The following is a 15299-nucleotide window of genomic DNA, read 5'->3' on the forward strand; positions in this document are numbered from 1 at the left end:
TTAAGAGAAAACAAAAACATTTGCAGAACTGTTTTGCCAATTAACAGGCCTTTTTGATAAGTTTTGATTTTTGAGCACACTTTTGAGAAACTTTAGGGCTCAATTTTTAGTCTAGACTGACAAGACTATGCCAGGAGCCACAAGAGAATGTGTTATACAGTGATAAAGGCTGCTCATTCTGTAACTGTTTAACTAGTAATGAATACATATCAATCAAACATTAAAAGCCTGTCGCACAGGCTTCATTTAATTTGCTCTCTTCATCAAGTACCTACACCAGGGCTGTTTATTCCCGCTCTGTGAGATCTACCTTCCTTTTGAACCCTGCTTTAACACACCTGTCTGTAATTTTTAATGAACCCCAAAACCCTGATTAGCTGGTTCAGGTGTGCTTGATTGGAGTTGGATCTAAACCCTGCAGTAATCTAAATCTTCAAGAGCATGAAAGAGCTGGTGTCCCACAGGGCTCAGGGTTGGGGCTCTTTCTTTTCTGTTGCCACATTAAATCACTCTGCACTGTCATCTAGTAGCATGTATTTTCTTCTCGCTGCTTTGCTGATCACATGCAGGTGTACATTTCAACACAATTCAACATCATCACATTTTGTTGCTTTGCAACCTGAAATTAACATCATCACATTTTGTTGCTTTGCAGCCTGAAATGAAGATGGACACAGTATTTGTTTTATCCAGCTGTATTTACTCAGTGCAACTTAACTGAGTTTGTTTTTTTATTTTTTTATGACATGTTGGTGTTATGTCTTTCACTTGGATTAGTTGCACTGAGTAAATACAGCTGAAAAAAAAGCAACAGAATGCAACAAAATGTGAATATTTTAAAGGTGGGGTGATTCTTTTCTATACCCTCTGTACATCAGTTTTTTTTTAGAGAACATTACATCCTCTCTGACATACAGTAGAGACTTTGAGGACTACTCATCACCTCGTGCTCAGTTTTAAAACAAAAAATGGCTTTCTCTTCCTTCCAGCTAAAACTTGTGTTAACTTGTAGACGTCACCCTAGAAGACCATTTATGGACAACATTGCAGCAACCAAGTCATTCACTATAACATAAGCAAAATCTGGCGCTTCCTGGGCCCCAATTCCACTTAGCTCCTTGTTTAAGTTCTAGGCGTTTCACAAGTAGACTACCTTCAGATGTCCCCTCAAGGGCATCAAGGATATAGTTGTTCCGTTTGTTTGAAACCTCTGGAAGACTGTTAGATTGTGATGAGCCCCGGATATCATACCTAATCATTTCCTACTTCCAAGATTACTAATACTTCTTTTCTTCAGCCTAACGTAATTACATAACTGTAGAAGTCAAATGGCCAACTACATATGTGTAATAGTTATGGAAGGGTCTGTAACATGATGGCTTGATCTATGAAATAAAATCCTCGTTCAGAATGGCATTCTTTCATTGGTATATGGAGTGTGTGTTTTGATTTACTTAGGATATAATAAATGAATGTATGGATGAAATGAAAATGAATGAAATGAATGAAAACAGAATAAACAAATGGATGAAGGAATGAATTCAGACTTTAGCCAGCCAATCAAAATCCCATAAAAAACAGGAATAATTTTGTAAATGAAAATGCAACAACTAATGTGCCTATATGAAACACTGGGTGTGTGGTGTGCCACAAACATGTTTTCTGAGAGCTGTAAGCATTATCCTAACAGATGGTATGACTGGCTCAGTCTCAAATGAATGTGAGTAATGGTAGGATATCTTTACTCAGCTGTCTCATGCTCCTTCTCATCTGTGAATTCACTAGGATATCACTTTCCAATGTCTAAATTAGCAGCTACCTTTTAAGGCAGCATCCAGTTATGTGCGCTTATGTGTGACTGATTTGATAGTTGAGAGTCAATGACATGTTTTGGACCCCACTGGCTTTTGCTGTATGGAATGAATGAATGAATGAATGAATAACAGTTGAAATATTCTTCATAAAATATTTTGTTTGTGTGTGTGTGTGTGTGTGTGTGTGTGTGTGTGTGTGCGTGCGTGCGTGTGTGTGAGATAACAACAACTGATTTTGATTGGGCTTTGGTGTTAGCATGATGTTAAGTTAACAGTGTGCCTACTACATGCAAACTGGTTCCAGTCTGGTTGCTTCATGTTTACTTGACCAGTTTTGTTGCTGTTTATGAAAATAATGTTGTTTTTTTGGTTAGTTTTAGACATGCTGGGATATTTAATGATCAGGGGACAGGACCATACACACACTTGCGCACACATTTTAAGAGTGTATTTCTGATTTGGGGATGTGTGTGTGTGTGACTGCAGCTGTAAGCTCGGTAATGAGAGCAGTCTAATGAGAGGAGACAGATCTGTACTTACGGCATTAGTTAGCTTGGCTCAATGTCCCAGCAAACACATACCCATCCTGTATCCTGCTTATCTATTCTCCTGGTGCAATGTTAAAAGCACAAATACGAGAAAAACACATGCATAAATAACATTTCTGATGCCTTTAATATCCTGGAAAGCGGTATCATATGTCTTAGACTCAAGCCTGTGTTATACTTTCCACATGAGCAATCCGGATGCGTATACGGACAGTGCGGATGCGGACTTCTTCCATTTATACTTCCGAAAGTGTACACTGATGGTCCACTCTGCAACAAACATGTGAGCAAACAATTGCCCAGAATTATTGCACATCTGTCTTTATATTCTTTTATTGACGGATTGCACAGGTTCAAATATGGGTTTCTTCACACTGCCTGCACATGTGCAATTGTGCTTTTGAAGCCTACTGACATAAAAAATAGGAGGCACGTGGTCGTCCATTAGAGCCTCCGCGCTCACTCTCTGATGACGATTTTTACGTCACGCGCACACCATAGCGGACTCGCGGACACGGAAAGTATAACAGGGGCTTCAGAGTACACCTCATAAAATTCACTCTGTTCTACACCCTTGTAAACTAGTCTACTGCTTACATAGGCATAGGAATTTTCCTTTGGCTCAGATCTGGCCCAAATCAATAGCTAAAGTGTGGCCCAGATTAGTACATGTTTGCCGGCCTAGAACTGGCACAAAAATTTATTCACAGTAATTATTTATTTTTTATTTTTATAATATTATTTTAATAGCAGATGTACAATACATAAGATAACAGAAGTGTGCTATGTTGTGAATGTCAAATGAGTGAATAAATGTACAATAAATCTTGTCAGCCTTTCTCACTCATGGTCAGTCTGTCAGGAAAAAGGAGAGAAAAAGAAGAACATCAGTATACCATAATTAGTATCATATATATCAGATATCATTTGAATATTAAGACAAGCACATATTATTAATGACTGCAAATCCATATTCTCTTTTTCTACCACCCAAGACATGAGTGCTGCTGCGTAGCCATTTTTAAAATAAACAAAACATGAGCTACTATAATAACATGCTATTTTTAGACATAATACTTAATATTATACATAATAATGAAAACATTAGGGGTGGCACACAAAAATGATGATTCATTATTATTATTTGGTTTTGAAGTTACGGTTTGATATATTTTTTGGTACAGCAGGAAGAGAGAACAATTTTTTTTTTTTTTTTTTTTAGTGGTTTACTAAACAAATTGTGGTTCTGTATTTGAATAAATTCTGTTATTGCAATTTTATCATTACTATTTTCTTTAGGATAAAAAATGGACTTAACTAAAATATTAAAGGCTATAATTAACAACAGAGCCCAAACTATTACATTTCTATTTATTTTTAGATACAGTAATCAACACTCAAACATGTAAATTGCACAAAGGCAGTTTTTACATAATGTCTAAATATAACTATAAATTATGTTTCTACTTTGTTTTCATGACAGATTTAAAATGTACACTAATTAAGCATACACTAATTAAGAAATCACTAACATATTGAGTTAAAATATATAATGAATATGTAGGCTAATATAATGCAAATATTTAGTGAAATGCTCTTCTCCAGAGTTAATTTTTCTAGTAAAGTAACGAGCTGTGGACACTGAATGACTTGTTTGAGGTAAAGGTAATGCTGCTTCATGACATTGTTAAAAAGCTGAAACAGATTAAGTGTTTGTGTGCTGTCATCTGGGCCATATACCTCAATACAAATAGTCATCCAAAAGAAAATTCCCTCCAATCCTAAAGCCATGGCGAAACATATAAGGTGAAAGTTTTGCCCATATGTGCTCCGCCATGCTATACTGAGGCCAACTGTGACAGCTGTCCACAACTTTTGGCCCAAAAGTTCTTGCTATCTGTGTACCTTATAAGGTAGCATCCTAAATGATATGGAACCTCAAAAGGGAGTGATTTGAAACACCCGACAAGTTTTTAAATGGTCGGTCACATATGCCAAATAGGGTTCCTCATGTGACACTCAGTATCACATTAGTGTAATGTTAGCATGTTGTTAAGCTAACAACAAAACATATACAACACGAGCAAATATTGTTCATGCACATACTTCATGCATAAATGTCTTATACATCAGAACATGACCTTTTATATTATGTTTGTGTTATTTTTATGTTTTTATGGTATTTTTTATACTGACATTTAAGAGTCCTTCTCAGTGATATCTCGATTTATCCATTTCCTTATTCTCTCCTCAAGAGTTTGCATTTATTACCATATTTGATTTTTTAATAATGTGCTTTTATTACACCTGGAGCATCTTAATGTTCACAAGATTGAAGTATGATTGAAATAACCATTACCTTTCTTCCTGTCTCTTTGTTGTGCAGGACTCAGATTAATTTCACAGTGGCGATTGATTTCACAGCTTCTAACGGTGAGTGCCATCTCCATCAGAAGGCTGATGGAATTATTGAAATGTATGCATGTGAGGCATGAAAAGGGGCTGGTAATAGCCGCCCTCTATCATAATAAGTGAGGTTTAATGCGATAAAGAGCTCTGATCTGTGTGATTATACTGAGAGGCCTGCCTTTTACATTCATTTGCAGATTCAAAGGAAATGCCGCAAAACCAACTGTATTACAGGGCCATCCCTGCAAATCTATTTTTATACATCACTAGCTTTATTTTTTTTTCCTTCTGGATTCATAATATCAGCCTCTCAGTTTACACAAAGAGTAAAGAGATGAAAACTTACAATTTTATATTTATATACTTCTATAACCCTACACAATACCTAAACATTACTTCTACAACTACCTTATAATCAATAAGTAATACTAGACATTATAGACATAATAGACATTAGAGAAAACTACATTAATCAAACAATCTAGTAATTTCATAATGATTTTAAATGTATCTTACAGTATAATTAATCATAAATAACTGTAAACATTGTTACATTATATTAGTTCTATCCATAGTTATACTGTTAACGAGTATTATGCATTGAAATACATCATAAAATAAGACCATATTTAATGTGTCACATTATGTTGTCATGAGTTATAATGTATTATACTATTCAACAGTGTAGCCATGAATATGTACAGTATGTTCTTTAAATGTGGTTGACAATTTAATAAGAATACTGTTCCTGTCAAATGGTTAAGCTGCACTAAAAGTACACATTTTCTTTCATATGGTTCCCAGGCAACCCAGCCCAGCCCACTTCCCTCCATTACATGAATCCCTATCAGCTCAACGCCTACGCCATGGCACTCAAAGCCGTGGGGGAGATCATACAGGACTATGACAGCGACAAGATGTTCCCCGCACTGGGCTTCGGAGCCAAACTGCCTCCTGATGGGAGAATATCCCATGAGTTTGCCCTGGTAAGCAGTTTTTAAAACACCTGCCCTGCAGAGATAGCTTTATGCTGTAGTCACAGGATATCCAGTTTTTGAGGACACAAGTCTGTTTCTGAATGTTCTCTTCGGTTGTGTTAGTCTCCAGTCAGAACAATACACAAAGCTTTCAATTTCAGAACAGGTTTTTAGAGATAGGCACTTGACAGAGTCCTACATTTACTAGAAAACTCTTTGGAAATATAAACCTTTTTTTATACTTCAAAAGTCCAAAACATCTCTTGTACTTTTTTAATTCCATGTTCTCAGATTGCAAGATACAAACAGGAATGACACAAGAGCTGGATGTTTGTGTTTTAGAGAGAGCGAAGTGAATGCTTTTGTGAAGTCAGCAAAACTAGACATTGTTTAAAGTTTTTACCTTGCGAATGATGAGACTAGGGGTGGGTATTTTTGACTTGAGCTAGAAAGGAACCAGTTAGCAACCACCCATGACACCCTAGCAACTGCAGTGTATAAAAACCTGAACACCTTAGCAATTGCATAACAACACATACCACCCTAGCAACCACCCAGAGCACTTGCATGGCATCGCAAAAAAAAAATACAAACAAGGGACCATTATAACAACCACATAGCAATGTTCTGGCAACCACCCAAAAATACTGCCAACCAAATTGAAAAATCAGTTAGAACACTTCATAGCAACCACATAATGCCCTGGCAACCCTAAAAGTGGAACTTGCATTTTATTCAAAGAATGTAAGCATCTATTTATGTCTTTAAAATGTGGACTTTCCACTGTGAGTTATCTCTCTCCACCAGATGTTAAACCGTGAGGCCCTGTCTGTTTGATTATTTGATTTCACATTATTTTTTAAAAAAATTTCCTGTCTTCCTACAGAATGGAAACCCTCAGAATCCATATTGCAATGGCATTGATGGAGTCATGGAGGCTTATTACCAGAGTCTAAAGTCCGTCACGCTCTATGGACCTACCAACTTCTCGCCTGTCATTAACCATGTAGCCAGGTAATGTTCAGAACATTTTAGAACCAGAGACATAATGTGCATGCGCACACAGCTACACATATCATTTGCAAGTGTGTTGTCCTTTTGTACATGCATACATGCATTACTATTGTGGTAACAAATTCAATGTTTAAAATAACCATGAAATCAAAATTTGGCAATTTGAAATTGGCAATTCAATTTTTTTATGGAATGCTAAACATGCTCAGCTATATTTTTGAAAGAGACAAATGAAGAAGACATTTTACACTAATTTATGTCTTGTGGCAATGGTAAGAAAGCAGAACATACTTTAAAATTGCAATCTGACATATTTCATAACACAAATGATACACAAAATCAGACTTGCATAGATTAAAGTGTTTACATTCACATTTCTGCACAGCATTGCAGACTTTTTCTGTAGTCCAGTAGTTTAGATTATGGAAGTAGATTAAATGTATTGGCTGTGTGGTGATTTTTTTTTAGTATATTGACTGTTACACTAAATATTTCACTGTTGTCCATGACAACATATTGGTCCTTCTTTTTTCATGTACTTTCATGGCCATATGTCATCTGTCTTTTCATATCAAAGGAAGTTGAGATGCCTATTGCAGCCATTTTGCTATTCAAAAAAGTTACTTTGACTACCGACTGTAATAAAAATGACTAGAAAATGTTAAGAGATGGCTAGAAAAGCTAGTACAATGGTGAATCTTCTATTACTTAAGACGTCAAGCTTGCATTGATTGAGAGGTACAATATCATTCAGCAAACAATGCAGATTTTCCACATTTTTAGAGATTGGCAACAGCCATCATTCTCAATCCGTGCATTATCACCCAGGTGCAACATACAAACAAAGTGTGTGACAGTTACACAGAGATAATCAAATCCAAAATGGCCTCTGAGGCACAATTTATGACCTTTAAATCACTTTGAATGAGCTGTGGAACTAGACTTGTAGAGATGAGACTATAAGATTAGATTACATGCTGCCCCAAATAAGATCCCCATCCCAGGTCTGTATCATCCATCAAGTGATGTGAGGAAAAACATTAAATGGCCACTATGAATTTGACACAGTGGCCCTAAAATTAGATGTGTTTTACACACACAGAATTCTTTTGTACCCTATAGGCATACATGAAAGATCTCTGATGGAAAATATAAGACGGTGGTTAACATTTTATGTCATTCCCATGGATGAAGCCCTAAATCCTGGGTTTTTAAACTTGCCACGAACTCCCAAATATGATAATTATCTTCAAGACCTTTCCTAAAATATAAAGGTCAATATAGAGTATTTTAATGTATGAAGACTCATTTTACTGTGTGAAAAAAAGACAACATACTCTTTTCAAAACTGATTAATTAGAATTTATAGTGTCATTGTACTAAAACCAAAAGAAAATATTATCTGGTAAATATTCACTTTGTATATATCTTGTCTATTTTTTTCTACTTGTTATTAGAGTAATGTTAAATGCATTCACTTGAAGAGAACATTTTTTAATTAAAATCTGTTTTATAAACACTATTCACAATAAATGCTGTTCTAAAAGGTTTAGCAGAAAGACAGTAATTTAGTTGATTTAATTCAATATTTAATTTAATTCATTTAATAAACACTGGATACAATGTTATTCAAAATCACTGAATCAAACTAAATGCATTGTTATACCAAAAATGTTTTAATCAGGTTAATTAAATTAATTTAAATTTAAATTTAAATTTAAATTTAAATTTAAAAAATTTAAAATCAGGTAAAATTTAAATTTAAGTTATAAACAGTTAAAAGTTAAACAAAATAACCAAACCAAACTAAATGCAATACCAAAAATGTTTTAATCAGGTAAAAGTTAAATTGTTAGTTTTAAAAAAAATATATTTATATACTTATTATGCCCAGATATATATATATATATATCTTTAATGCAACAATTGCAGTTATTCACTTTTTACAGTTTTTATTATTATTGCTGTTGTTGTTTTATAATACATTTTTGATACTTTTCTGCCCAGAATCTAATAATCTTTAATGCAACAATTGCAGTTAATCACTTTTTACAGTTTTTATTATTATTGTTGTTGTTTTATAATACAGTTTTGATACTTTTCTGCCCAGAATCTAATTGGAAAAAAAAAAAAATCAAAGCTGTTCTTAATAAGCTCATGCAAAAAAAAAATATGTACATTGGAAAACTTAGGGAATTGTAACACCGATTTGTATTTAAAAAAATTCAAATTATTTTAGAAATCAATAAATTTGTGCTGTACAAATTATCAGAAGCTGAACAGAGAGGTGGAATAAAAAATATTTGTAGAAATATTAATACATTTATTTTCTGTAAAATCAGGATAAGCTCTAAACTGTTTAGAGATACTGTACTTACCATTTTACACTGTTGAAGATCAGAATAAAATATCTTAAGGACACTCTTAACAGCTTGGGGCTGTGAGAGCCTGAGGTCTACATCTCTAGCAGCAGCAATAAAAGATTGGAATCATTATCTGGAGTGTCTAAGCGCATTTCAGCATCCACATATAGTAATGCTACAGTGTAAAACAAATTGGCCTGTCATTTACTGCTCAGTGCAATGTTAGCTCTTTCCTTAGAGAATCAAAATTTTGCCTGTAAGAAACACTCTTGTTTTGTTTGGTGTGAAAATGCAAAAATAAAACAAACAAACAAAATGTTATACAACTTATAAGTAATGACAGAATACCATGTGATGAGTAGATTGTGCAAGCTGCGCCTTTTATTTAACCTTAGTTTATTTATTTATTTTTGGTTTATCGCACCAAGGCCAGTTTTGAGCACTTTAGTTTGTAACAACCCTTCAATATGGCAGTCATGATTGTTTTCACTCCAAAGTGACGTTTGGAGGGTGATATATCCCATTTGGAATGCACTGGTTGACTCACTTGACTCATTCAGTAACAAAACACTGTTGTGTGTTGCTCAGAGATGTGTGACTGTTCTTCTGTGGCTTTGCATAGAACTGTTTTGTTAGTGAAATGGAGCAAAAACAGTTAATAACGTCTAAAATGTAATTCAGATTATTTACTACTTGTTTATTGAACTACTGTTGTATGAAATCAATGTCACATTTGCAATTGTGCTGATAGTCGGGAAAACATCACTCTTGGTCTTGTAATGTTGCTTATCTATATCATATATTATATAAAATAGTTATCTTTTTTTCTACCGCAGTAACCTGTGTTTGTTTCTTTGTGCTGATGCGCCTATTAGTTTTGATTCCTCTGCAAGTCAGACAGGCTGTGCAAGCCTCAACATTGATACTGTTAATACATTATCCATTATCAGTCACTGTTTACACTGAAAGTAAAAAAATCTGAATCATTCTCCACTGAGTTTATGTGCTGCCCTTGTTATTGTTTATTACTGACGTTTAAATCAGGTTACTTGTAAATCAGGTTAATGTCGAGCCCTGTCTGGGATTGTCGGTTTAATTCCCACAACACTCTTCCTCATTTAATTTGACCTTTGCCATGTACAGTAACTTTTTTGTTGTTGATGTTACATGTGATAAAGACCTTATAGACCTTTCTAAAAATTAAATCAATATAAGGAAGGTAAGAATCTAATCTACATTGAATTTTTTTTATGTTGGCTTGACAAAATCTAATATTAAAATGCAAAATAGTTTAACAGACAGATAGATACTAATAATAGACATACTCTTACAAGCTCAGGGACATTTAGAATCTATTGATGAGGATAATAGACAGTGTCTTGGTGCCCTGGATATTGTGTTATTTTTATTTTAGAGTATTAATCATAAAAATGAAACTCAATAACATCTCCATAAAAATAAAATTAAACTCAATACGATCTTGTTAATAAGATAATGTAGGAATTACCAGAAATTAAGACCCTCAGGAGTTTGAAATTGCATTACTTTTCCATTTAGTTAAATTTAAACTTTATTTTATTTGTTAATTTAATTAGCTAACTGACAAATGCAATTTAAAATCTCTCCAACAAAATGAAGTGACAATAATGGTGAAGTCAGTGATTATGTGTTCATTAGTATTCAAAAAAGTTTAATAATAACTTAAATTGAACTTTTAAATTTAAATAAAGTTCAATAACTGGAAACAAGGCTGATAAAATATTGAACAATCGCTGTTGCGCTATATTGCAGCCAAAATTATTCCTTCGGATATTTAGTAACTGAATATCAGTTGATTAATCTAAGTGGCTGTGTGCATGTTACCTGGTATAGGCCTATCCCTGTGATCTGCTAAGAAAGCCTCAACACTTTTATACAGGTGTTATGATATTAATATATTGGCTCTTGTTTATACTGCAACTTATGGCAGTTGTTTTTGCATTTGAATAAGTTTCTAAAACTCATGTTTTGTTATTGCACCACTATTCTCACAAATCCCATGTTAAATCCACATTAATGGTTTAAAGGGAGCCAACAGTCTGGCACATCCTCACACTGTGTATCTAATTATACATCCATTTAATGGATTTTCTGAGGATGGGAACTAAAGGACAGATCATCAAGTCATTATCACCCCTATGTTCACAGTCACTGCAGTGTCCACTCATCAGCACTGACGACACAACTGTCACACTGCACCTCTCTAATCTCTCTGTGTGTATTTTCTATAAGTCGCGCCCACACAGTTTAATAATAAACTGCTTTTATATTGCTCTTTCAGAGCTAATGTGCTGTTTGCATGGATTTTCTACTGTGCACATTTTTGTTACTGGAGAAATTGAAAAATTTAAAACTCAAGAATTAAAGACTAAAAACACGTATTTTTATGTGTTTGCAAAATCTTAAACGTTATAAGCCTGAACACTGCGGCAACAAATGGCAATACGTAAAAAATTTTAAAGTTGTATTTAGAAAAGTGGAAAATATAACTATAATCCTCAAGGCCTTTCCACACTGAACGGTGCTTTCACACCGAATGCGAAACGATTGTTCACCTTCTGCTAATTCACGCCTGCATGCTAGGGGATGTCGACCAAAAAAGATTTGTCGGACTTGTTCGAAAAATACATTGGATTTAACGCTGCTGCTCAATATACAACATTAAATTAAGATAAACAAGTTTCTACACCAGAAACACAAACTATCTATATTGCTTACAAGAATAGGCTACAGCCTCAAATATAATTAAAAGTATAAATAGCATCAAGCTACACTTGAAAATGTATGTAATTATTAATGTATTTGCATACCCACTTTAAACACCCACTTGCTCCAATCAGGTGATCCTAGCTCAAATCTTATTGGATAGCCTGTGTTTTCGCTTTGCGAAACAGAAAAGATTTGTCGGACTTGTTCGAAAAATACATTCGCGTTTTCGGGTACGCGAATGTTTGCGGTCTATGTGGAATCATCAATAGAAATCTATTGTTTTATTCCAGTGCGTCATTGCGTCCAATATTCGTTTCACTTTTTCGTGCTCACTGTGGAAAGGCCTTCACACTGCACCAACAAACACCAACAAGGTTAACGTACTGATTCAAACCCCAAAAAAGGTATCAGTTGGCAAAAAGGTTCAATTCGCTAATGTTAGTTGATCCATTAAGTATCATGAACTAACAGTGAACAACATATATTAATCTAGGTTAGTAAATATACAGTCTTTCACTGTATACTAATGTTTATTCATAATAGATTAACAACCTTATTTGTATATAGTGAAGGAGACAAAATGTTTTGGGTGAAGTCCCACTTTAAAAGAGATGAGGCTTATACTGTTTATGTGTTTTTTGGTAATCGAATTTATTGTTTGTCTGTCTGTTTTTGTGTATTTATTTATTAAAAAATATCTCACATATCTTGTTTATTTAAAAACATCTTTATATATTTAATATTAAGTCCATAAAGTGTGGATAAATATTTTTTATTTGTTTGTATGTTAATCTGTGTAATGGACAAGAGTACCAACAGACACATACACATACACTTTTTACTCAGGCAGGCAGGGCTCCTGATTCCCTGGTTAGTTTTTCCCCCAAGGCATGAGGACACAAATTCTGGAGGGGGGCGTTATGTCAGACTCTGTTCCTAGTTTTGGTTGTGTTTTGTTCCCAATTAGCTCATTTGTGCATTTAGTTTCTCCCGTTAATTGATTTCATTCCAGGTGTTTCCCGTTTGTTTTGATTAAATCCAGGAGTGTCTAGTTGGTAGTCCCTATTGTCTGTGTATATAAAGAGTATTCAGTTCCCTGTTTCTTTGCCTAGTATTGTTGATGTCATCTCTGTGCTACGTGTGATTCCCTGCCATATGAATAAATTCCTTGGTAGTGTACTCCTGGTCTCCTCGCTCCTTGCTCCGTGTCCGTAGCGAAACGTGACAGTTTCATTACTACTTTACATCAACTACTTTAGTTAACATGAACTAAAAATAAACAATAGCCTACTTCTACAGCATTTATTAATCATATTTAATGCATTGTTAACTTTTGATTTTAATAATACATTTGTGTTTGTTAACATTAGTTTATGCACTGTGAACTAACATGAACTAACAATGAACAACTGTATTTATATTAACTAATGTTAGTTAACTCATTAAATGACACCTTAGTGTAAAATGTTACCAATATTTTTTTTATTTGTTAACTGATGTTCAGCTGTTCTTTTTAATAGTCAACTTATTTTCAGGTCATCGTCATTAAAGCTCTGTAAACAATACCACAGACACAAAGAAATATCTTTCATTTCATGAAAAGTCAAGGCTGAATGCTCACTAAAAACTGATGCAGTCATCACGTTTTCAGACAATTTAAAGTTTTATTTTGATGTGACACAAAGTACTGTAGTGGTATCTAAGTTGAAGAGTTTTTACTTTATAATTAGTCAATAACACCATTTTCTTCATTCAGACCGAGAGCTTGCACGAAAACAAGAGGCACGATTTATCTCAGAAACCAATCACATCCAATCATAACCAGTTATATCCAATTATAGCGCGACAGAGGCATTGCCTCCTTTTAGGTGATTTTCCATCATTCATCACAATGAGCCTCCAGAAAAGTCACGGCACGCTAAGGGGTATCTGTAGAAAGTCTGTGGACCTTACTGTGCCGTATTTAATATCAACGCATATTTTTACGCAGCAAACATTCAGCTGTAAATGTGAACTGGTGTCTCGACAAGAAGCTAATGCATTTTAAGAATATAAACAATTAAAACATTTATATATATGTAATTGACTCCACCAAAATAGTGGAGGCCTTGCACATTCTAGCAATGACAACAGTTCACAATAAAATCAGATTATGTCAAAGTTTCCTTTCCAACACATTACAGCTGTTGGTTTTTGCTGTTTACTGAGGCAGTCTGATCTAGCCTTTTGTATTCATAGGCTTCTATAAATATTCAAATATACAATTATTCAATTGAGATTTGAAATGCAGACCATCTTAATAACAATAAATTATGCATAATTACATGCAATTAACCCTAAACTAAACCCTCATCCTAACCCTAACCAATTAGCAAGTACATGTAGTTAACGATTATCACTCAGTACTTAAATTTATAATTACAGTGTTACAAGGAAACTGTAAAATAAAGTATAATTATAATTTATTAATTAATTCAGTAATGTATTGGTTGTATGGTTACTATCTTATTAAATTAATGTGTTTAAAAAGATTATTTTAATTGGCATATTTAATGTCAATGGATCTAATTTACATTATAATTGTTTTGTTCTGTTCTACATGATTTCTAAAGACTGATCAAAATAGTTTAAGTCTTTGTGACAGCATAAGCGAATGGGGAAAATACATATCAATTGTTAATGACATATTAATGTTACACCATAACAGCAATATTGTGTTTTTGATGTAGTCTACTTCTGGAGCTTTGATAATAATGAACAGCTTGTATTGAGCTTTATGACATATATTCAGTTTGAAGTAATTCAGCTCGGTAGTTTCCGGTTGTGTGTCTTTACAATGAGCCATAGTTGCCCAATTCACGAAATGCCATTGTGTCCACAAGTGAATTTTCAAATTTGAACATTTTCAGTGACAAGGGAAGAAACGTTTTGAGCATTACTGTGTACAGCATCTTCGAAATCCTCAATGGAACATTAGGTTTTCAAAGCTTTAATCCACCTAAGCCAATCTGAGGAAGCAGAGGCTGGTAAACATATACCGAGACCATTTCATCCCTTCTCCTTACCCAGAGGTCTGTAGTGGATATTTCACCACAGATCAGCTTGAAGCACAAATCACAATGAGTTGAAGGAGGCTAGTAAAGGGTGTCAAGTATCAGTGCTCTGAACAACTACACCCTTTGGTAGAATGTGTGGGTGGAAAAGAGACTGAAATATCTATGATGCATTCAGATAATAATTACACTTTTAATTGGCTTTATTTGTATTGTAGGAATGGTTTGTAACAACCACAGATAAATGAACTGTGCAGAATTTATTTGCTTGTGTCTCCAAAGTTATTAATGCCTCAGGGTATTTTATTTACCTCATAAGCTGATGAAAATAATTAGGAATCCAGACAGTGTAGTAATACAGTGAAATTATGTC

At 34.1% G+C, this 15299-nt stretch overlaps 1 protein-coding gene across 1 annotated transcript in view; it reads left to right on the forward strand.

The window, feature by feature from the left end:
- The window catches only part of LOC109065174 (copine-8-like), a 123644-nt gene that overhangs the window by 96903 nt on the left and 11442 nt on the right, over window positions 1-15299 (forward strand). The window contains exons 14-16 of the mRNA XM_042745989.1: window positions 4749-4795; window positions 5576-5757; window positions 6635-6762. Of these exons, the coding sequence (XP_042601923.1) occupies window positions 4749-4795; window positions 5576-5757; window positions 6635-6762 (357 nt within the window). The remainder of the gene's footprint in view (window positions 1-4748; window positions 4796-5575; window positions 5758-6634; window positions 6763-15299) is intronic.

This window comes from Cyprinus carpio, chromosome A4 (assembly GCF_018340385.1).
Source record: "Cyprinus carpio isolate SPL01 chromosome A4, ASM1834038v1, whole genome shotgun sequence".
Classification (NCBI taxonomy): Eukaryota; Metazoa; Chordata; class Actinopteri; order Cypriniformes; family Cyprinidae; genus Cyprinus; species Cyprinus carpio.